This window comes from Cyrtonyx montezumae, unplaced genomic scaffold (genome assembly GCF_038088225.1).
Source record: "Cyrtonyx montezumae isolate F1298 unplaced genomic scaffold, pur_monq_1.0 scaffold_1, whole genome shotgun sequence".
Lineage (NCBI taxonomy): Eukaryota > Metazoa > Chordata > Aves > Galliformes > Odontophoridae > Cyrtonyx > Cyrtonyx montezumae.
Genome location: NW_027071825.1, coordinates 15913139 through 15937281, shown reverse-complemented (window position 1 = coordinate 15937281; position 24143 = coordinate 15913139). Strand labels below are relative to the sequence as shown.

The window sequence follows — 24143 nt, the reverse complement described above, 5'->3', positions numbered from 1 at the left end:
GAAGCAAGAAACTGGGGAGTTTCTATGTGACGCTGCTTGAGGAAATCTCTTCCAGCTTTTCATTTTCCTTAACCCCGGCAGCGTGCGCGCACACACAGACACAGCAGTACCAGTGCTGTAGTGCCGGCAGCTGGCTCTTAAAGCGCCGTAACCTCCGCTGGGATCTCCGCGTTCGCACGGAGGCGGCCGCGGGCCGCACCCCCGGGCGGGGCACGCTCAGTCCCCGCCCCGCCGCGAGCGGGCGGCCAACGGCACCGCGCGGGCGGGAGGGGGCGGCGGCCGCCGCCGCGCTGGGAGGAGAGAGTTGCATGGGCGCGAGGCGGTGTGTAGGGCCTGCGGCCGCCCGGCTGCCGCCCGCGCTCGGCCGCCGCTCTCCGGTAGCGACTCCGGTAAGGTCCGGTGGTTCCGAGAACAGCATTATTCGGTGGGTGGGATCGGCCCTCCGGGGCCGCGCTGCCCGCGGCGTGTGGGGGTGCGGGAGGGGCTGCCGCGGCACGCGGGGCTCGCAGGGACTCGCAGGGCCCCGGCGCGGCCCCTCTCGGCGGCGGCTTCCCCGCGCTGCACGCCGCGTTGCGCTCTCGTCCCGGCCGGGCCGCGGTGCGGGCTGCTGACATGTCCCCTGCTGGTTTCTTCGTTCCGCTGGGGCTGGCTCGCTCTAACCGGAGGGGCTGGAGGCGTTTATAGCGAGGTCGGTGGGCGCCTTTCTGTTCCGAAGGCAGGCGAGGTGTTTGGAGTCATTTAATTTCCTGTAGTCCTCGTGCAGCCGTGTGCCTGCTGCTCGCAGTCCGTGCGGTGCGGGCATTACGTCCCGGAACCCCCCGCCCATGGCTCCCAGCACAGCCCCTGTAGGGTTCGTTGCAACAACAGCACAGGGCAGCTCCCTCTGATCTTTCCATGTTGCGTAGAGAAATAAAGCAAAAATAATGGGACTGTGTTAGAGTAACTCCTGATGAAATACAGAGTGGGAGTGTTAAGGGTGCTGGTAAAATTCCCATGTCAAGCTGTGTTTAATACTCAGATCGTAGTAATCTTTATTAACAGTGGTTGAACTTCAGATATTGCTGTGGACATATTTGCAGCCACTACAAACTTGTTTAGTTGGCATGTTCTAATTTTGTTTTCTTGTTGTAGTGTTTACCATGTAGTGTGAGTGCTGAGTACTTGACCTGGTGCAGAGTGTAATGGCAGGACATTGGGCACTGCTGGGCCCAGCCCTGGCTCTGCCACCTGCAGCTGGCTGCCTTCAGACAATCGGCCTAACCTGGTGCAGGGGCTCTTGACGGAGTGTTGTGTTTCCTAAACCAGTGGCTGCAAAAGTTGTTTACTTAGACCATTCTAGTAGCCCCCAAGTTTGTATATTTTTGTAGTGGAACTTTTAAGGTGCACTAAAGCAGCGCAACAGCCTTTAGGCTAACTGCTGAGATTCGTGGATAAAGTTTTGTGCTAAGATGCTTCAAATCTCTTCACTTTTGTGTCTTTCCTTTGGCTTTATTATAAGACAACATAAAAGCCCACATACCAACTTTCAGGATGTTTTTGCTTCTCAGGCTGCATAGGTCAAAGTTTCTTGCTCAGCACAATCTGCATAACAAAAATTCATCCTATCAGATCAAAGTCGACTGTTATCTGAAGAGGCAGGATGCTGAGTGCTGCTGGGTGGCTGATGCAAGCTGGGATGGTGCTTGTGGTCTGTATCACATGGAGTGCTTTTGCAATTGTTGTCAGCTGTAGTAATATTTCATGGTAGGGAATGGGTCTGGGGGTAAGTGTAGCAAATGTGACTCTTATGGTTTCCAAAATAAGTAGTGAGGGGACAAACTTTCTCTTTTTTAAGAAGGGTGGATCATAATTAGCTCTAGAAATAATCTTGCTTATCACTGGCTTTTATGCAATGATGTGTATTTGCTGTATGAGTCTTAAAAAATGAAAACAATATCAGACAGTCAAAAACATTGATAATTGATAATAAGTTAAACAATGTAATGTAAAGCAGTGTCATATGAAAACAATCTTTGGATCTTTTCAGTACAAAGATATTGTTTCGTGTGTATTCCTGCTCTAACCAACACTTTTCCTTCTCCACCTCCTTTTTCCTTCCTCCATTTTTAAGGGCTTTGTCTGCGGCTGGTCAACGGAGGTGCAGTGATCCTGAATGCTGACTGTGGGAGCTCTCTAAGCACAGTGGTTGCTGGGATGTTGCGACAGAACGGTGGAAGTAACAAACGGAGTTTGGGATTAGCCCGGCTGTCTACCTCCAACTTCTTCACTATCTCTAATTCAGGGAACTGGGGAATGGGGCGCAGCACCAAGAGCAGCTCTCTGAGCAGCATCAGCTCCAACTCTGACTGCTATGATAATCCTGTTGTGGACCCAGAATACATCATGCAGCTGGTGAACGATGTCAGAAAATTTGCAGATGTGCTGCTCTACTTGAAGGAAGCCATTTTTTCAGAAGGTATGGCAGTTGTTTTGTTTTTTTTCCCCCTGATTTCTTAGATTTCCTGAAACTCCCACACCTCTACTCATGTGTTTTCTATCTAGTTTTTACTGTGGCTGTTATCCTTCCTTTTGCTTCTCCCTTTTGTTCTGTCCCCCCCCTCCCCGCATGATAATTAGGAAATGGTGGTTATTACTTTGGGTTCCATGTTTCCTCATCAGAACGCTTTGCAGTGTTTCATAATCAGCTGTGTAGTGCTCTGGAGCATGTAATACTTGAAAGGACAAGGGAGAAGAGACTATTAACAGGCTGCTAAGGTTGCCACTAAAAGTTAGCAGGGGCATCAACTGATGAGTTCTTAACTACTTGAGTGTTTTTGTAATTCCAAATAATTGTTAACAATGTTCTTTTTTTCTAGACTGGTACTACTCTGATTTTTCATTGGTTGCTTTTTTTTGGGAGGCTTACGTGTTAGTAGCTTGAATTAGAGTTTTAAGATGGAGACAAATTGCAGAGAAAAGTTTTTCTCTACACAATTTGTAGATACTGTCCTTTGCCAGCTGGTAGAATCTGCAAGGTTTTTTGTTTATTTGTTTCTGAGGAGTGTTTCTTATTGCAGCGTCAGATTTCCTTAGGGGTATTAGTCCATTTTTGGTCATCAGCAGGAAAGCTTTTATCTAGATTTTACAGAAATATTCCTATGTTAATAATTGAACTGACATCCAAAGCAGCTTTTAATAAATGTAACTACAAATGCTTTGTGTTCATGACTTCTGTGTTTCATGTTGCGTGCTTTTTGCTGTTCCTCATGCCTTAATACTATCATGTCTGTTTTTTTCTGAAATTGAATTCAAATTTCCTAATAGCAAACTTATGTAGATCATGAAGAGTAAGGATCTTAAAATATCACCTTACTCATTTCAAAAGCAGTGAATTTGCTATTGCCCGCTTGTGCAATGATTGTTACCTTTAATGTTGTATTCAAGATTACCTTTTTATTTATAGATAATGTAATATTCCTGAAAAGTAATGAAAAGAATGATTACACTGATTTCAGATCTTGCATTGATCTGTTTTTGGGGAGAAGAAGGTGAAGTGATCGGATCCAGTGCTTTGTAAGCTTTAAAGGCTGAAGACTGTATGCAGCTGAAATAGCAGTGCCAAAAAAGTGTGAACAAATCTTACCAGGACAGTAACTTGATACTAGCAATGGCCTCGTGTCAACAGTTTTTTTGGTTTTTTTTTTTTGCTGAGCACACAGGATGAGCAGTTATTTGTGAGGTCAGGTGTCTAGTGCCTGCTGACACTGAAATAGGCATCCAGTAGGAAAGGTCTATCAAAATGCTAATGTCTTCCATCTGCCATGCAGCGCCTGTTAGTCGATGGTCAGTGTAAAACTTTGGGCTCAGAAGATCCAAGAAACTAACATGGGAAATAGGAGTTATTGTATTGTTTTATGTCAGACTGCAGTACTGAATTGTGAAACAATGTTATCCATTAAAAGGATTGTTGATTTATGAAGGAGAGATGTTTCTTTTCTTCCACTGGATTTGCTTGCTGCTGGCTGGAGTTGACCTCTTTGCAACTGAATAGTTTGAATTTCATTAGTTCCTCTTTCTTATCTTCAGAAATGTTTATAGTTGTCTGTCCAAAGCCTGACAAATGCATACTGAGGTGTCTGAACAGACACATTACATGCAAAATTGACTTGTAAGACTTGCAACTTACTGCCATTTTGGAGTTAGTATGGTTTATTTCTAGGTGAAATCAGTTACAGAGATGGGAAATCAATGCTGTCCCAAAAGGAATAAATTAATGTAATGTCTTGATATAGTTTTTGTTCAGTAGTAGAACTTTGCTCTGAAGTTTAAGAAATATTTACCGGAAGGAAATAACGCTACTAACTACAGCAGACATATTATTTGATATGTGCATCTTCAGTTGGTTTAGAAGTGGCAAACACTGTGATGCTGTGGGGTTGGATTAACAAGCTCTGGTATTTGTCTGGCTAGCATTCCTAGAGCCTGGTGTAAGTTTTTCAACTTCCAGCTAGTGTTTCCCCCAGTTAGCTTTCATGGCTACTGTTACTCATAGTATTGCCTCTTGGCAGATTTGTCTAAAAATTCCTTTGTAGTACACTGTAAGCTCCCTCTGGAGCATGTGGCTTAGCTTGCTGCAGGCTGCTCAGGCCTGCACCGGCAGTTGGGCTGGCTCCTGTGGGCGCAGGCCTTGAATTCCACACTGTGGTTGGATCTCCATGGTCCCTGCTTGCTGAGCCGCACTGGAGTGTCTGGCAGTTACTCACTAACAGCTCACTTAGTACTCCTGATGTAGTGATATTATCTGGGGTGAAAAATTTAAGTTATTTTGGACTGTAGTATGTATTCATGTCTTGACTAGATCATAACTGCCTTTAGATATAGACTTGTACTAATCAAGTTGATAGAAGACCTCAGCAACTTCTTCATATTATTTAAGAGGAGAGTGTTAACAGAAATTTCTTATCCACTTTCTTGCAAGTTTCAGTGCCATTTCTCTTTGCATCACTTATGTGAATGTAATTTGACTTCTTACTGCTGGTTTATTTTCATAATACTGCACAAAATACAGATATTACCTTTAAATGTAGAAACGTAATGAAGATGGCAAAAAAAAAAATTTAGATATGAAAAACTGCTTCTCAGTGACACAAGAAAACTAAACAAAACGTTATCCCTCTACGCCTGTGGTGGGAAAATGTCCCTCCCTATGAATAGAATTGACAGATTGATACTTTCCAGCCCTTTGGACACAGGGGAGCTGCAATTGCCTCTTGCTTTGAGTGAAATACCATGTGTTCCATGTACTTGAGTTCAATTTCCTTTCTGAATCTAGGTATTGTACTTGTTGGTCGTAATGCTCTATTATTAGCAGTTCTTGAGGCACAAGACCAAGGTACTTACCAACATTTTCATTAAAGAAGAGCTCTGTTTTTTGTACCTAGATCAATGAATTCAGTGCTGTTTCACAAAGAAGAAAAACATATAATTCTGTCTGATGGTAGTCTGAACCTGCAGTGGTTGGACTGCCCAAAATGTCAATGGATCAGTCTTTTGGTCTAGTCTTAAGTGAGATTTCCAGGTGAATGAGGTAGTGTCAGATGGCTGATATTAGAAAGGGTGATTATATTGTCATCATGTCATTCTGATTGAACTGAAAGGCCTGCTCATTTTGTAGCATTAGTACTTTTTAAGGTCAAAGATAATTGAAATGTTTTGAGGAGACTGAAAATAAATCAGTCAGCTTTCTTTTCTGGTAAGGAGAAATGGAAAACAGTTCCTTAGGAATCCTGCTGGGCAGGCCAAACTTGAGAGTATGTGCTGAATGAATACCTAGAAGATTATTTTTGTCACCTACAGTCTGTGCTGCTCTTCAGATAGTTTGAGTTCTTAGTTTTATTGACAGCATTCTCTCTGTGTCCACCTCCCCCCCAAGCTTAGTTCTTGTTTCAAAGTACATCCAATGTAGAAGCTGTTTAAATGTGATAGATTGAAAGCTGATGGGTTTTCTGTTTGTGTTTGGAGTTCAGGTAGTGGCTTTTCAGCCATAGTGTACAAGTAAAAGATTGTTGCCTTCATATGGCAGCCTGCTTTCTAATGGTAGGACATGCAGCAGCATGCAGTCTAAAGGCTGGGGCTATTTTCAATCTTAGGATATAGTGACATGCAAAAAGAAAAGTAACTTGGTAGAGGAAGTTGTAGAAACTCAATGGTTGTTTACCTCCTGCAGACCTGCTGAGGTCCTGGTAACCTGACCACAGCGCTGAAAATACTTCAGAATTTGGTGTGTGTGGGTATGCCACAACCAAGCCCTGTAACATGGAGAAGGTTAATTCTTGTCCTAAAGCATGTGTGTGTGCTTGCAAGTAAATGCTGTTGAATTTTAGGAGGCTGAGTGACTTTAGCATGCAGAGTATGTTCCTTTGGCAGGGAGGAGATGTGTGGTAATTAGTCCATACTGTCCAGTCTTCTTGAAGTATAAGGATGTCTATACCTCACAGAAGTGGCTCATGTGCTTTCTATACAACTTCTTGGTCCAAAATATGCAGGACCTGCCTCTAATAAATGTCTGTTACAGGTTCTATTTGTTGGTTCAAATACAGTGTTGTTTACTGCATAGATGTGCAAAGTTAGGAATCTACTTAAGAATGAATGTCTGTGCCCATGATTGTTGCCATTACAGTCTGTTTCATTACTGCCCTTAATAAATTCCACTACTGCTTTAATCAGATGATGTCACTGTGTGGCCTTTGCTCAAATGAGTGTCATTTACTCAGGTTTAAAGGATCACATAAAAGAATATTTAGGGCAAAGTCTGAGTTCCTAATTAAAATATTTTACTTGCTCTTTCACTTTTGGACAGTAAATAGTAGCTTTTACTTGTATCAAGTCAGAGATGGAGGAAACATTCCTGTTTTCCTCCTCTGAAGATAGTTAACTACTGGTTTTGCGACATCTGCTATTTATTTTTTTTAGGAATGCAGTGTATGCTGTAAGGTCTGCCCTTGGGACTGTGGGAAATACTGTTGTATTTTGAATAGCTGTAAGGGTGAAATTTGCATGTGGTCTGAAAGTGCTTGTGTAATTATACTTTAATATATAATCTGTGACTACAGAATATTTTTATGTATTACTGCTTTCTTTATCACAAACTTTGAAGTAATCTTCAAAGTGTGATACTGTGTGCTTCATGTGGGTAGTTCTGCATCCTTTTCATGAGCAAAAGCTTTGTTCCTCAAGTTCATCCTGTCTGTCTTCAATAATGTAAATCAGAGGTTATTATAAAATGTAATGTGCCCTTTTTTTCCAGATACATTAGAAAACAGTAGCAAGTCAAAGCTCTTTCCTTTCATCACAAGTCTGTCTTTGAGGATCAGATTTTGCTGTCTTATTTCTTAAAGTTCAGTGAGTGTTTTTGAAACTGCAGCAGAAGTAAAAATACAGGTGAAGCTCGATGGCCTGGTCAGGAACGTTTGAGTCCTCCTTACGGTGGCACTGATGCTTTCAAAAGGATGAGGAATGCTGCCTAACCTGAAACCTATCTGGAGCTTATTCTTGAAGGATAGATGTTCAGCCCAGTGGGACACCTGTAAAGGTGCATTAGGTTAAGTAGCTTCCTCATAACAAGTTTAGTAATTTCAAAACCACTGTGGAGATTGGTATTGCTACCTTAAAAGCCAGAAGTAGTCTGCTGAATATAGTGCCTGGGGGTCAAAGATGAACAACTTCTCTTCACTCCTTCCAGACTTGATAATGTGTGCTTTTCCTAACGTTGTCCATGTTTTTAGTATGACTAAGACACTAAAGCATGTTTAGTTCTTGGTTTTTATTTCTTTAATGTTTTACATCCGAATATGATAAAGTCCTCTTCAGCAAAGTTCTGAGGTGGTGTATTGGAAAGTTAACTTGCCCTGTTTTGCTAGGGAAATCTGAAGTTTGTTAGATTTGAAAATGAAGATTACAGATTGAAATTATGGCAGGTTACAATACTATGTGTAATTTTGCTTGTTCTATATTCCAATTTTAGTTTTTCTCAGTGAAAGCTGCTGTCTTTGATACACCTTAAGCTAGATGTTTGAGAGCCTCATGACACTTCAGATTCTGGAAATGTAACTTGTAGTCTGAATGCATGGTACAGGGGCAAAGTGCTCTGAGGAAGGTCAATAGCATTTACCTTTCTTTGCAGTGCTCTGGAAGGGATGGTTTTATACTTGTTTTTATTTTGAGTGAGGTTGTACTGATACCTTCAGTTCTGGGGAGGAAAACGACTGTTTTTTTTCCTTGATACTATTGTATCCTGAATGAAAAACTTTATGGAGGAGGGGAGAGTTGTGTGCTGACAGAGCAGCTGACTTTCTGGGATCGTGAGAACAAAGTGATTATCAAATATGTAAACAATCTGTTTGTTAATTGATTAAGCGACCTTCAGGAATCCTCTGGAAAGGCAGAGGAGTTCATGGGAAGTGTGATTAGTAGTTTCTCTTATTCCATATGGCATAAAAAAAGTGATGTCTGGAAAATCATTAATGCTATTACAGAAAGTTTGTCTTCACAGCTTTTCAGACGTAGTCTGAAATTGAATTTTTATGTAGATCTGCTCAAGTGTTATATGTCTATGATGCTGGTGGAATAGTCCTTTAATTTCAGTAACTTCTAAAATATGCAATTGTTTTTAATGTCATAGCTCTACTCACACTCGGTTCACTAGGACTAACTGCCTGTCTTAAATTTGCCAGCTTACAATAACTTGGTTCAGATTGCTGCTGAAAGAAATAAGGTGTTAAAAGGTGAATTCTGACAACTTGTATTTGCTGTTTTATATGTTGTTGTTCCCATAGCAGCTGGCAGAAGTCATCCTGTGAAGCACAGTGGCAGGGAAGCTGGGATTCTGAAAGGCTGGGGCAGGTGTGGGGCAGCTGGGCAAAGCTGAAACTTCACTTCTGAAAGTGATCCTGCAGAAATCATGGGTTTTTCTTCCTTGCAAGTAGCTGAAATGATGGCACAACTCTTTGTGCTGAATTCCTACAAGATGCATTTTAAATCGTTGTTCTCATGTCTCATTATTAAGCTTGTTATGTTTAGGGCTCTGTTTTAAGCCAATAAATGTATTTCTTCTTAAATTTGGAAGTGTGAGCTCCTGTGGTCTCACCATTGCTTCCTGGCCCTGGCAGTCATCCTTTCCTGTCTGTTATGTTTTAGAATAGATGTTTTAGAGCAGATTTGACTGAATGCTAGGCTTAGGGAGAAACAATCATTTTCAGCAAGGCTGGTTCTATGAACAGACTGACTGTGAGGTTGTGCAGTGAAGGGAGCTCCAAGACGAGGAAGAAGGCAGTTGGTAAAGGTATTCAATTAAAACAAAAAACAAAAAAAAACAGCCAGTCATGGCAGCGTGCACTGCTAAACCCTCTACTGTCTTTTATCTCCTCTGTTGATTGTTAGTTCTGACAGAGATACGTAAGGAGGTGGTGAGGAAAGAAGAGTAAGCAGAAAATGCCCTGTATAGGTGGTGAATCAATTGTTTGGTTTTCACTCTGAGCTTCAGGTGTATTTGAATTGTACTGTTATCATTTAGACTTGCCTTCTGATACTTGCTTTCTGTATGCAAAGGCATAAATTGTTCCAGTCTTTCTGATCTGGAAATTCTTTATCACACCCTCATATGTTTCCTGGTAATCACTCCTAGATATAAATTTTTGCCAACCTGAAATTGAAACTATTCTTTGACAAATGCAAATGACTTTCAAGGTAAGAGATGTAAAGGACGTAAATAGAGATAAGAGCAAAGTAAATACTTCATTGAACTTTTTGTTTACCAAGTTACAAATTATTCTAAGAACTCAACTCCATTAGCAGTGACTTATTTTTAACTTCTGATGCTTTTTGTGGCAAAACTTGGAGGGAAAAAAAAAATAGCCAGGCCTATCAATGTCCTTCTGTCCTTCCTGAGCAGAGCTGTACCGTAACACTCCGGAGACTTGTCGCCGACCCAGCTTTCCCTTCCCTTCTGCTGCTGTGCTCCTCTGATCCCTCAGGAGCAGAGCCTGGGACCCTGGCTGTGAGCTCTGCCCCGTACAGTGCCGGCTTCCTCGGCTCCAGCCGTTTCCCTGAAGAAGGCAGAAGTTTGTGCGCTAGAGAGCTCAGTTCATAAGCCGCTTAGTGACACCGGTGCGATTGCAGGCCAGCAGCGAGCCTGCGCCGCTTAAAGCAGCAGCAAAACTTAGGGGGGGACAGCAGCGGCTGCAGACCGCGCTGTTCCCGAGGAACGGCGCTCCCGAAGCAGGAAGGCGAGCTTCCCTGCCCCGCTTTGCCCTTCGTGCCGTGCCCCGCGTGCTGGTCTCGGGTGCACGCGGCTTCTGTTGGCTGCGACCCAAGGGGAGCCGGGCATTGTCTTCTGCTTTGCGGGTTTCTGCTGCTAGAACGTTGCTTAATTAATCCGCGCGGAACAAGCCTGCTGTTTCCAGCGCTCAGAACAAGGGGAGGGAAAAACACCTTAGAGCTCACTTCAAACAAAGCTGCGCCGCACGGAGTCCAAGTGTAAGCTACGTGCTAAACGCAGGCTGCTGCCGGCGGATACTAAGGGCAGTTTCCCCCGTTGCAGGCTCTGCAGCCCGCAGTCACTGTTTGACTTGGCGGCGGGCGGTTCCGCCGCAGCGCCCTGCCCCCGCCGCATACCCCGCATTCCTCGGCACAACGCGCGCTTGTTGCCGGCGGGGCCGCGTGCGGCGGGCCGCGCTTAGCGGAGGGGGACGCCGCATCTGTGGAGCGCAGGCAGCTTCCGTCCTTGGGTTGCTCCGCAAGTGCGAGTGTAATGAAAATAAAAGACTTCTTTTTGACTTCTTTTTGCTTTCTGATGCTCCAAGAATTTCAAAACGCTTTTCAAAAGAACCTTAGCTTTCCTATTGGAAGTCTTCCCTTAACAGTTCATGTGTACCTGTAGGAGCAGCTGTGGGGTTTTAAGAGTTACAGTGCATCCACAGATGTATTCCATTCCTATAATTTCTTTGATGTATGAATTTGTTCAAGTTGCAGCATGAAACGAGAATATCAGTGCTAGCAATTACTGCATACTTGACTGCATGGAGTTGCAGACTGTCACTGCTGCTTCAGCAGTAAGAACTCTGAAGATTTTATAGACCAAACTGCCCTCTCTCTGAGACTGTTTCCTATTTATGTAGTTACGTCACAGAACTGAAGCATCGTGTTTCTTAATTTCAAGTAAATGTTCTGTACTCTGGTGGATGCAGTATTTGATTGTTAGATTTTTAATGTTTTATTAATGAACTGGTGTTGTAACTGCATGGCAAAGTTACAGACTGGGACACAGCTGTGATTTCCATCTTCACATGTAGCTGATTCTCCTTTTTCAGTAAAATGGAGACTTTATGGGGACTCATTCCTTCATCTCTCCAAAATATTTCTTCTTAATAGAAGATGGAGTTGATTTAGGCAAGGCTAGAGGAAATAACAAGGTTTAGGTTCTTGTAGCATGTGAAACATGGTCTTATTCTATTCTTTGTGCTGTACATTACTGTGTTATATTACTGTGATATTTATACTGCACTTGTAAAAGTCCCATTAGTACTGCTTATCTGTTAGACATAGCAACAGAGATGCTGTGTACGTGGGCATGTATACACTGTGAGCCTTAAAGGGATGGGGAGATTCTTACTTTAGAAAGAATGAAGTGTGTATTTTGGGAAGTTTAAAGGAAAGAATAACTTTGTTACCAAAGTCCTAATCCTCTTCTAGTTTTAGGAATCTGAAATATGTGGGAGACCTAGTGAGGAAGTTCCAGCTAGATGTACTGAAAATCCTGTTGGCTTTGGTTGACTGAATTGCAGGATTGTAGATCAATAATTTTTAAGAGGTATATTTATAGGAATGAGTTTAAGTGTGAGTGTGTTCCCTCTCGCACTCTACGCAACGTCTTCGACATCTTTAGCGTTTGGGGCTGAATCTGAGTGTTGTAACACAGGATTTCTCAAGGATGCTCTTACCTGAGCATTGTGTTGAGATTTTCACAGCTCATGTGGGTGTGATCAGTTCAGGGCTCTGTGTTGTGAACAAAGTTACCATATTGACTGATACTGTTTTGGACTATAGCTGTGTCTTAGCTGTCGTGGTAAGGTTCAGTGTTAATGAAATAACTGCAATTCCTAAAGTGTTAGCTCAAAGTCAGTTCATTATTCAGAAATTCTTAGTGCTCTAGTATTGGCTGCTATACGAACAGATTCTTTAGAATGTTTAAGATCTTTTGTGTTGCTTTTTTGTTTGTTGTTTTTGTTTGGTTGTTTTTCTGGGGACTTCTTTCTATTCATGAAGCATTGTGAAGAGGCTTTGGTCTTGGTGCTACTGCATCCATGGAACAAAGTCCATCAAGAAGTTTCTAAGTATTGTGGAAAAATAAGTATAAGTGGAAAAAATGTTTACTGGAATCACTAAAGAGGAGGTGGAAATAAACAGAACATTACTGTCCAACAAAATGCGCTTTGGTCTCAGTATGTAAGTATGTTAATCACTACTAGCAAAAGAACATGTAGAGGAGGCAGTGCTTAATGGATGGTTCCAGATGTGGTGTACTTCATCAGATAAGGTGCAAGCTGCTTACTCAAAAGTTTAGTAGTATAAATGATTGAAATTGGGCAAAGATGATTTGTGAAAGTGTAAAAGAGAGAAGGTGACCATCACAAATATGTCTGTGGTTATGAAGGAGAAAGTAATACTAGGGTTGAGATTGCTGAGTGGTCACATTTAAAAACTGAGATATTCATTTTTAACACATGTACGAGGCCAAGCTAACAAATTCAGCAAGGAATGGCAAACTTTTTATTAGTAGTAGCTGGTTTCAGCTGATAACTAGACATGAGAAGTGAGCTGCAAACTTAATTGGAAAGTAAGCAATAGGTCTGGGATATGTAAATAAGTCATTTTCTTAATAACAAGAGAAGCTTGTTGTGGAACATCAAATGCTGCGTGCCCCTGGGTGAAAAGCGAAGTGCATGGGATCACTGTGTGTGTAGTTGACCAAGTCCTACCTGTTTTTATTATAGCTTTCCACTTCTGTAACTTTTACTGGCTTGTGCACTCTTTGGTTTGTTCATTTTCCAGTTAGCATTGGCTAGCTGGAGTGATAGCTTCGTGGGCACTGGGGGAACAGCTCTGTAAATCCAGAACCATAAAAGCAAACATTCTGCTGTTTGACTATCTTTTGCCTTGCTATTTTAAGTAATTTGTGAATAAATACTGCTCAATTAAATACACCTAACAAGCTGTGCAGTGGGTCACTGTTGTCTTTTGAATCATGCCAGTACTTCTATGACATTGGCTGTAACTGTAATGACAATGTAAGTGTGAAATGGCTGATATCAAATCACTGTTCTGCAGTGGTGATTGGTTGTTCCTAATTCTAGGAAACAGGAAGATTTTGAAAATATTTCTTGAGCATTCACATGGCTCATCATTTTGTCGTCTTCTGTGCAAGTCATAAAGCCAGGCTATACTCTGTTGTTGGGCTGTTTCAGCAGGACTTTGGCACTGGAAGGTCAAACGATTAATCCTTTATGTTCACCAGTTTTCTAAACAACTTGTGATGGCTGCAGTGATTTTGACTTTTGTGATGTTTTCTTTTAATCAGCAAAATTTAAGAGGAGTACTATCCACAGCTTATGTCAGTCCATAATTGTGTTTAAAAGATATTTAACAAAATGCACTAAGGAAATTCACCTCGTTTAACACCATATAATTTCATAATCCTGGCTTTGTGTGGTCTTCTGTAAACTAGGTGGGCAGACAGCAATAAAATGGCTTCTTCAGTCAGTGACTTAAGTTAAAAGGAGAAGCCAGGTAGAACATGTAGTATTTTAGACTAAAAGTAAAATGAGTTAGAGGTTAAATGTTTTGTATTTTATGATCTCTTGGTGTGGCTTACCAATGGCTAGATTTATTTTCTTTTGAATTTATCTTAAAGATCTTCATAGTATCCCTTCTGTACCAGGTTGATATGGTGATATCAAACTTCTGAGGATAGTTATTCCTTTTATTACTTGTTTTCTTTCTGGAAATTTGTGTTGAGGAAGGTATTTTTGTTATATTTTTTTCAGAACTTGAAGCAATGTACAAGGAACGTGGTTTCTTAAGGCACTATTTTTTCTCATTTTATTTTACAGGCATCTTTGATTGTAAACTGCTGAGTTCAGGGACTATTCTACTGAACTGTAGCTCAGTAGACAGTAACCCTGATGGATATAACTTTGAAATGAAGCTGGCCAAGCTGAGGGCAAATGTATACATTATAAAGGGCTTATGTCTATTCAACAGCTTACAGTTCTGACTTAAATGGGTTCTGGAAGTGTTAAAGCATTATCCTCACTTGGTATTATTTTTCAGCTACTTTCAGGTTCTGGAAATGATAGGAAGTGTTGCTAAAATGGCCCTGTAATGTGTGCACTCTCATTTGTCAGAAACAGGTAAAAATAAGGAAACTCCAGCAATTTTCATTCTGATTAGTTTAGCCTTTAAATTGTGTTAAAACATTAGCGTATTGTAAGGATTACACTGCATGGATGAACACGTCTAGGTTAGTTGATTGGAATCTGAAGGCTGGTTAGGATACAAAAGTTGAAGGAATGTGGTATACAGCATATTGAAATAGATTAGTGAAAAACTACATTGTGGTAGGTTCCTTGAAGGGCTTCCCCCACGCGCAAATGGCAAGTTTACCCATGTCTTTAAATGTGAAGCAAATGTGGTGTAATAAGTATGCTGCTGATATCAGTTGGCACATCAAAATAAAGACTGTTCTCAGTGTTGCAGAATTAAGTTTTTTATTTTTATGTATTTTGCATGCATACACCATTTATTCTGATTTTAAAAGATTTATTTTAATTCAAGTTGGATTTTACAACTTTAATTTCTGAAAATTAGTCATACTTTGCCCCGTTTGTATGGCTGAAAATATTTTATGTAAGTATGAAAAAGCTTTGATTTCTCAGAGCTGTGGGATTGGAACATAATTAAAATGGGATCATCCATTAAGAAAGAGAAGAACATGGAGCTCAATGGAGGATATTCACAGGCCTGGAATGCATATTTCCTTTCCCCAGAAGCTGTGGAAGAGTTTAAAAAAAAAAAAAAACAGAAACACAAAACAACTGGTTGCCTTCTTTTAGCAAATTGATTAATTCCTTGGAAAGTGAGTTCCACTCAAGTAGAATCTGAATGACCAGAGTAATATATTTTGGTCAGTCCTAGGTAGCAAATGTCAGATTTCAAGAGCTGGACCAATATTAACATGGTACTCAACAGCTTTTTGTGCTAGAACTCTTGCTTGAAACTCTAGACTAACACAACATAGTTCTGAATTCTTATCCAAGAGCAAGTTTCCTGCAGAGATTTTTAGCTTGCACTTTTGCCCCACTTTTATTTTTTCCCCAAACCTGAAGAAAACTTCTGCCTTAAATTAACTTCAAATACTAAGGGCTTCGTTATTTTTAACCTAAATTTATAACTTTTAAGTTCAAATGTAGTTTATAAATATGTAGGGAACTTATTTGCAAAATATGAAATACTTGCTTATATGCTAATAATGTCTTTGTTATAATAAAGTAATTGCTTTATTTAAACATACTGTATTCAATAAGCTATTTGCATAAAATATCCATTGACTCTCACTGAATTGAATCAGTGTCCTATTCTTAAAAAAAAAAAAGCTCCTAAACTTTGTTTTTATGTAAAACATACTTTTGTCTATTTCTTCATGCCTTTCTCTTCTTCATTCCTGATCAAATATCCTTAGTTTTTCTTCATTGAACTAATTGGTTATATGTTCATTTTCCATAAGTTATCATATTTGCCATATAATATGATTAAAATTCTTTTTGTATTGGATTCTGGAGCACATGTTGCCGAAGATGATGAATTTGATGTAGTGTTTCTCACTGATGCCATAACAACGGGAGTTGCCATGATTCTGATTATCAAACTATCAGTACTACAGTTTTTGTTATTTTGAGAAGTTTGAATACAAGGGAAAAAAAGAATATAAACCAAATTAGTTTCAAAGCTGTTTTAATTTGTTCTTCTAATTCTTCAAAAGTAGACAGCATCTCAATGTATAGAGAAATTTGTGAAGAAATGAAAGCATGCAGAGCAACAAAAATTGCCTGTCAATCAAATTGTAGAGTTAGAACTCACTAGTAATAGTCAGATGTTTACCAAGTTGCAGTTGGCAGATATGGCTTTCTGAGGTTTTTACGGTGGTTTCTTAAAAACATCTCATTTTGTGGCATTTTCTGCTGAAGTAATTAACATTCACCTTGGCAAAATACTCAAAACAGGTCTCTCCTCATTTCGTCTGAAATTCCAGAGCAAGCTGTCCTCTGTGCTGGGTTCCTAGTGGTTGGTGTGTGCTTGTTTTGAAGTTGACCTGTAATAAAGACAATATTCTAAAAAATCTTTTAGTGGTTATTTTATGATGGTAAATGGGCTTTTATCTTTGGCTCTTGTAAACCAGGTAAATAATGAAAGGTTCATAAGAATAGGTTTTTGGTTTGTACTTTTTCTTATTTTTTTAATGCTTAGGCATGCAGAACAAAATAAAATGGCAGAGAGCAATACCAAGGATGTAATGGACACTAGTGCTGTTTTAATGTGGCTTCCTATCAAGAACACTACCAACTGTTTTACCCAAATAATGAGCAGTGTGTGGTTCTTGGCTTCAGGCCTGCAGGTTTCCATCAGAGCAGCAATCACTGTAGTATAGGATGTGGCTAAAGCATTTAATACACTGTGACTTGAATATGAGACTCTGCACTATGAAAATTAGACCTTTCATTTTGCACTGTATTTGTGAAACTACAAATCAAATATTTTTTTAATGCACCCAGTCTCTAATCTTATATCCAGTGCATGTGAACAATAATAATAGTTTCATTTTATTAATAAAACTTAATAAATGGGTTGTAGTCGAAGATCTTTTTTTGAAAGCAGAAATATAGAAGGCTCAAAAGCAAGAAAGAGTAAGTAGTTCCTTTATAATTGCCCTGACAAAAGGAAACAATAATAGTTTGCAGGGCTTAGTTTTCTTTAATGCTGCAACTTGTTCTTGTCGATTTTGATAACTCTCGAAGGATTTGGATCTATATGCTTTGAATTGTTTCATTCTGTGTAAAATAGCTGTTTCTGTCCATGTGATCACCACTGATGTTGGTTTGCATAACTCAAAGGAGCCATTGCTACTGCAGAAGATGTGGCTTTTTAAATAATAAGAATAAATTATACCTGATCTGGCTAAAATTGTATGAATAGTTGAGCAGTGCCCAAAGGGGTCTGGATTGCATGACTGTATTTATTGTGCTTGCTAGAGCACAGAGTACAAAGTTTACGCTCCTTTCATAGTTTTGTGCCAGCTGCACCAATAGTCTGTGTCAGTTGTGAGAAGACAGACAGATGATCTGGCATGAAGCAGGGGGTACCGTCCTGTGGTGTCTAATGATTAACCCACTGCCATTTTGAACAGCCTCAGTCCTTTTGAAACTGACCAACACTCTGTACCACGTGGCAATAGGTTTTCTGCTACTGGAGAACTGAAGATTGGTTGCCTGTTTCTTGGTGTTGAAGGGTTGGGCAGGTAGCTTCTAATTCAACATCATAAATGAGACTGAAGCATAATGACTTTACTAGTGCCACTGGTAGCTTCCAGCCTTGTTAGAGATTTTAGTAATACAAAAAGATTCTAGGATAAATTATTCTAGAAGTTTGAGTTTGCTTTTCAATTATTTGAAATACTTCGTTCCTTCATATCTGCAGTATCTTTGAACAACCAAGTGAAGGAGTAAATGAGAACTAAGGCTACTGTGACTTTCAACAATAAATATCTACAGAATAAATAGATTTATTTGCTTTGTATAATTAATTTAAGTCATATCTAGCCTACATGTATCTTGCCTTACCAAATCTTCCCCGAGACTGGACAAAAAAGCACTGGCAAAGGTTAGCCATGTATACGACCAAATCATAGTGTGAAACACTCTTTAATTATGTGTTTTATTTTAGTTCTTGTGGTTTTTTGACTCTGATAGTCATCTCTGTCAGATCAGACAAACAGGGCAGACTGTGGTCATGTTAGTGGGGCTGAAGTAGGGGAAGGATGAAGGGCAAGAATAAAATAACAGGTAAATCTGAGACTGTCTCTCCAAGTGCATGAATTTAGATGGCTTCCACAGAATTTGTTGTGGTGTGATTTGAATAGTTTTGCTTACTCTGTGATGCTCACTGGAAAGTCACATCATTATTTGGATCCAGTTCAGAACTAAGTGCTGACAGTTTCCTATCCCACAACATGGGTATTGATGAAGCTCTGATTTTAAGTTGTCTTCTTTGGATTAGCTTCATTCCAATGCTGATTTTTTTTTTTCCAACCTTGATGACGTAACTAATGATGCAATTTTATCTTCCTCAGAAACATAATGGAAACAGAATGTAGTTTACCTTGATCATTGATGCCAAAAATGAAATTGGTAAATAAGACTTCAATCTGCAAACCCAGAATCTTGGCTAATAGATTGCCAAATGTTGGTTACTCAAACTGATTCCATCTGAATCCTTCTAAGTTCAGAAGAGATGAGGAGCTGAATGTTCACATCCTGTAAAATGAAACTTTAATAAACCAGGTATTTGGATATTGGAGAAGTTGCTTCCTACCTTGAATAATTATTCTCACAACCCTGGAATACCATTGTCTGTCTTTTTCACTTTCTCTTGGAGGAGAGAAGATGCAGAGTGTGACTGGCTTCCAATAGTGCATGGGTTGTAGAATTGGATGGTGGAGATAAGTTTGCTGATGTTATGAAGTGGTGATCTTCTATGAGAAGAAGCTATAAGTGGAATGCTGCATGCATCTTCTACTTAGATCTGAATAGCTATGTGGGGTGTATGATGGCTGTGCAGGGGAAAAAGTATTGCTCATCCATATTTAAACTTTTTCTGGAAAAAAATTGAAATAAACAGCTTCAGAAAAAGTTTGGGCTAACAATGAGACAGGACAGACAAAGGAATACCAGCCAACTGACACAGCAGTGCTTTTCCTGACTGTGTGTGTTGTAATCGGCCTTGGTTTGGCAGAGGGGGTGGCTGGCACTGACAAGCTTGATGAGCAAATTTTTGTCTTGGATGAACAGAATCATTAGCTGTAAGGCCATTATTGATTGTTGATGTGTTTGTTTGGTTCTGTGTTTTTTTTGCCTTTTTGATATTTCTTAAAGAAATGTCCTTAAAAAAAAAAAAAAGTACCTTTTTAAAACAAAACAAAAAAACCAACACCAAAAGTAGGTGCTTTGGTCACCACATATTATTACTGCTCCACTGAGCAGTGAGATCCTGATGATAGACCAGTTTGCCACTGAGGTGGAAGCCAGCCAGCTTTAGTGAGCCAGCTGCTTTGTTGTGATGTTCGTGTGTATTGTTTTTTTTTAATACAGATGAAGAGTTGTGGCTGTAAACTAAGATCTCGATGTAAACTTTGAGTATTCTTTTTTGTCTTCTCCTTCATTTGCTTCTCTTACATAGCATACTTTTCTTGTGGTTACCCTTATGTTATTTCTGGTATGTTTGTTTTCTGCTGAAGTTAATGATGGTTTAAGCCCTGATGAAAGGTTTGTGGACAAACTATATTAAGCTCTTTCAAGCCCTTTTTTCCTATCTTTCTTTTTATTATTTTTTCCTCTTCCCTGCTTTCAGGAGCTCTTTTCTTCTGAGAGAGAGAGAGGGCTGGCTGATTCTTTCTGGAGGTTCTAAGAGACTTGTAACTGGACCTGTGCATCCTAATGTGCTGCAGAACCACCAGGGCAGTTGCATTCCTGTGGTCCAGAACATGATGAGCCTTCCACAGTACTGCAATCTGTATTATTGAGCTTGAGAACCACAGACAGATATTTTAAACTCGATATAGCATCAATTGGTGGAGGAATTTCCTGCTTGACTGCGTGTAGATAAATGAACTCTCACAGTGTAGCAAGAAGGAACAAAAGAAAAACTGAAAGTAAATACTGATTTATTTAATTATTGTGACTACTTAAGTCAGACTCCACTGCTGCAGGAGCCTGCTGGAGACTCATTTCCTCTTGCATTCTTCCCACTGAACTGTTTTGCTCTAGGGTTGGTTTGGTCTCTTAACTGTATTGAAACTGTTTCTGTTAATCTGGTATGTTTAGGTTCTGTAAATGCCTAAAGCTTATAAATCTGTCACAAGCAGGAAATCCCTCTGTTAGTGTCTGTTTGGTCAGTATCAGCTCCTGAATGTGGGGTCACTGTAGTTCTCGATGGCTTCTGCCCTCCCTACTTGTGTTGCAGTTGTTTTGTCTTTGGGAAGTAGAGAAACAGTATTTGAGATACTTTGTAAACACATAAAACAGGGATGGAATACAAAGCAGTCTCAGCTGGGTGTAGCCAGAGTTCTTCTTTTGAGAGTAAATAACTAACCTCATTCTTGAATGCATTATTTTAGTGATAGTGTTCTCCAAGACAGTATGATAAACATCTAATTCAACTCAGCAGCTGTTTTTCAACATGCAGTTTCCTTTGAAAATGACTACTTTTGTTTCAAAGCATGTCCTTTATGATATTTTTTTTCTCTGCATTCTCTCTATCCCCTTATTTTTGGCTTTTGTTCTCCCCCAATTCTACTTGTTTGGGAGGGTATTATCAGGTATGATTTTTGTGTTGGAGGATCCTCCTTTGGTTTCTGGGCACCAATGCAGCTATACTGTCTTTTTTTTTTTTTTTTTCCCATTACCTTTGCCTAAAGCTACCCAATACTCCAAGCACATTTTTGTTGCTTTGATGGGACTACAGTTGAGCCTTTGATGGATTAAAGCCTAAAGGGACCATTATAATTATCTGTAATGGCCATGGAACTTCTCCAAGTATTTGAAGGTGACAGTGGCAGTGCTGGTTTAGACTAAAGCTGTGTCTGATTCAGTGTCTGAACTCCAATCACTGCCAAAAGTGAATAGCTAGAGAAAAGCAAAAAAATACTAAGTTGAACATATTTAATACTTCTGTCATCCCCTGAATGCCTTCTTCATAGGGAAGTTCTTGAGCTGGTGCAGGTTACGTAGATTCTGTACAGTGCTTAGTATCAGCAAAGAGAGGAGTAGAGTAAAAAGAGATTGTGGAGGTAGGTTCAGAAGGAACGTGATGAATTTAAAGACAGCAGGTCTGTAAGCAATTACTGAAGTGCCCAGGAAGCGTGGTGCAATAGCTGTGGATGCGAGGGGATTGGAGGCAGCTGTACCACAGAAAGCAGCCAGTATTGACTAGTTCCCTGGGTAGCATCACCCACTGCTGCACTGGGCACAGGTTAACTGGACACGGGCATGATCCAGTTATTTATCTCACTTGTAACCCAATGAGGCACTCAGAGCTTATTTAGTCTGTCATTGTTTCCATGCTAGCTTCCATCAATGCTGTGTTTTGATAAGGAGTTGCACAGGTCTCTACGTGAAGAATCACCTTTTTTTTTTTGTTTGATGTTTTGAATCTAGTTCTTGCTTGCTTCATTTAATTATCTGAATCATTTATTTTTAACCAGCAGCTAGTAAGGTGTTGATTTTACCCATTTTCATACCTTTCGTGACTTTATTTATTTTTGTAGACCTCTTGCAGACCCCCTATAGGTCATCTCTTATCCAAGGTTCCAGCATCTCTTTCTGCTGTTTGCAGTGGGAAGTTTCCAACCAGGTTTTCTGCATTAAACTTAAAACCTTGAGCCTTCACATCAGTGTGTGTTTGTTGTAAATTACCTCTACCAGTCATGTACGTACAGAACTCTAGCTGCATGTAGTGCCAGCCTCTTGACATTTTTTTGCTGTTGTTCTTTTTGTATTCTCAGTCAAAAACTGGAATGTGTACTTGTAAATAAAGATCAAAGCTACAGCTGTGTTTAGTGAATTTCACAGAGCTTTCTTAATCTGTGATGGTATAAGATGGGTTTTTCTAGACTTCTGTATATCCTGTTAAGGATACAGAGCTTCCTACCCCCATCCAACAGGAAAAGGCACACAAAGTGCCAGTGAATGGTAGATAATAGTTTTGCCTTAGTCCACTTCCTGAGTCAAGGTTTTTTCTTTGACAACGTGTAAGCTAGCCTGAGTTGAAAAAAATCGTATATTTGACATCTAGGGAGATGAAACCTGAAGCACAGTAATCCTTTTCAGGCTTGTTTTTGGGGACTTCTGTAGTGGATATAATGCTGTATTATTTGTTTGTAGTCTTCCTACATGTGTATGACAGTAGTGATACACCATACTGACACATCATGTTGTACTTCACTGATTCTTTAGAAAGGAGTAGGTACTTCTAGTCCAAACGTAGTGTCTTAGAATAAAATGACTCAAAATTGAAACTGAAATCTGAAAACATTGGCTCTATTGGCACTATAATATATTGTCTGTGTTGACCTATTTGTTATAATGCCCACAGACAGCACAGAAATGCCATTCCTTTTTCTGTACGGGGAAGTGAGTCAGCTTGTACTAGATCCTCTTTTTCTTTTTCATAAGCTAGTTTGAAAGCTTTTTACCACAACTTGCAATACAGCACTCTAATGCATGTGAAACTTTGTGCACTAGCACTACTTCTGCAGCAGAAAGGAGCTTGTGGCTTAAACTGTACAATGTATGCAGCAAGAATTTTTTTTTAAGAGGGATAAGGGGTTGGTGGCACAAAGCAAGAGAAATAGGATGTAGAAAGGCATGGACATAGCACTGTGTGAGTGCTTATGTGAGAATTTTTCTAGTTTAGATCTAACTCAGCAAAATTACTTGTGTTCAGCTGTTTTTTTTTTTTTAAATCTGGACTGACATACCTGATGAAAGAAATTTGGAGATCTAGGCAGATATACTAAAAATGCTTAAGATTTAATTAACCTGAGTTAAATGCAAATAAACTCTTGCCATAATGTCTTTACTTCTATAAATATACAGAGGTGGCATTGAGTTTGTATCAAGTGAGGAAAAATTTAACATGCAATCCAAATCTACTTTTGATGATGCACTTGTCTGAATATATGAAATTATCAAAGTGGTGATTGACAAAATGACATAAGTTGGTTTAATTGAGAAACTTTAGTGTATTAGTGTATAATCCCTAACGTTGTGGGGTTTATTTTCTATTTTTAAGTTGGTTTTGCTTGTCTTTTTTGAGGAAATGACTTCTTGCCATGACGCATCACTTACATATAAACCATTGGCAAATGCTGGTATCACTGTTTAAAAAATGTTATTGTTCTAAGCAGTCCTAGCTTCTATATACCCTATTTTGTTGTGTTGAATGCTATCAAAGTGGTTTTTAATGTCAGTGATTTACTATATTTAATGTAGCTTCTTCTTTACTTCTTCAGAAAACCAAGATGGCCTGCATCAAGTAGTACACGAACGCTTGGGAGAGTTGCTGCGTGTTTTAAAAGCGGTGATAAATAAACATCAGACTCTAAACTCAGTTGATATTCTTAGTGCTGCAGGAACACTTATTGCAAAAGTAAAAGGTAAGGAAATTTTTATTTTCAAACTTGGGAAAATTTTAGTGAGTCACTTGAATGACTGGGTCTTGAAATTGTAGATCTTTACCCATGTATCTCAGGATAATATAGAACGATGAACGTTCTATTTACGGTTTATCCACATAGAGATTTGCTGTAAGTCTTTGCTTAGTTCTGTGAATTTGTAGGGACGATGTTAGATTTATATAAAGTGAAGAAATATTTAAATAAGCAACCAAAATCTGAGTAGTCTTAATGCTTTTTTTATAAATTCCTTCAAATATATCATAAACACGTGTAAGGTATAAACAAAAAAGGGCTTACAGGCATATATGTAAGTACTTTCTGTTGCTGGCCTTCACTGTTGCAGTTTTTTTGCATTTCAGACAAATACAAATGGCAAAGTGCACGATTGTTCTAGCCCAATAAATCATAGCTCTTCTTTCTCTGTGTAGCCTTTGACTGCATCTCTCGCTGTTCCGGAGTAAGGCCAGTGTATTTCTGTGGAAATGTTTTCTTCCATGTGGTGTGGGTAATGTTTTGTAAAGGGTTAAATGTACACACCTTTTGCCTGTCTTAAATCACATGGAATATCCTCTGTAAGAGAAACCTAGTCTAGATTTTATCCTTG

General features: G+C 39.7%; 1 protein-coding gene across 3 annotated transcripts in view; it reads left to right on the top strand.

Annotated features, from left to right (window-relative positions):
- Nucleotides 1-337: 337 nt before the first annotated feature.
- The window catches only part of ARHGAP29 (Rho GTPase activating protein 29), a 46337-nt gene continuing 22531 nt past the window's right edge, over nucleotides 338-24143 (top strand). For 2 of the 3 annotated variants that reach the window (XM_065741901.1, XM_065741912.1), the window contains exons 1-3: nucleotides 338-389; nucleotides 2111-2455; nucleotides 23375-23518. In XM_065741901.1, coding sequence (XP_065597973.1) covers nucleotides 2194-2455; nucleotides 23375-23518 — 406 coding nt within the window. In that variant the 5' untranslated portion in view covers nucleotides 338-389; nucleotides 2111-2193. The remainder of the gene's footprint in view (nucleotides 390-2110; nucleotides 2456-23374; nucleotides 23519-24143) is intronic. The other variant, XM_065741890.1, reaches the window with a different exon arrangement.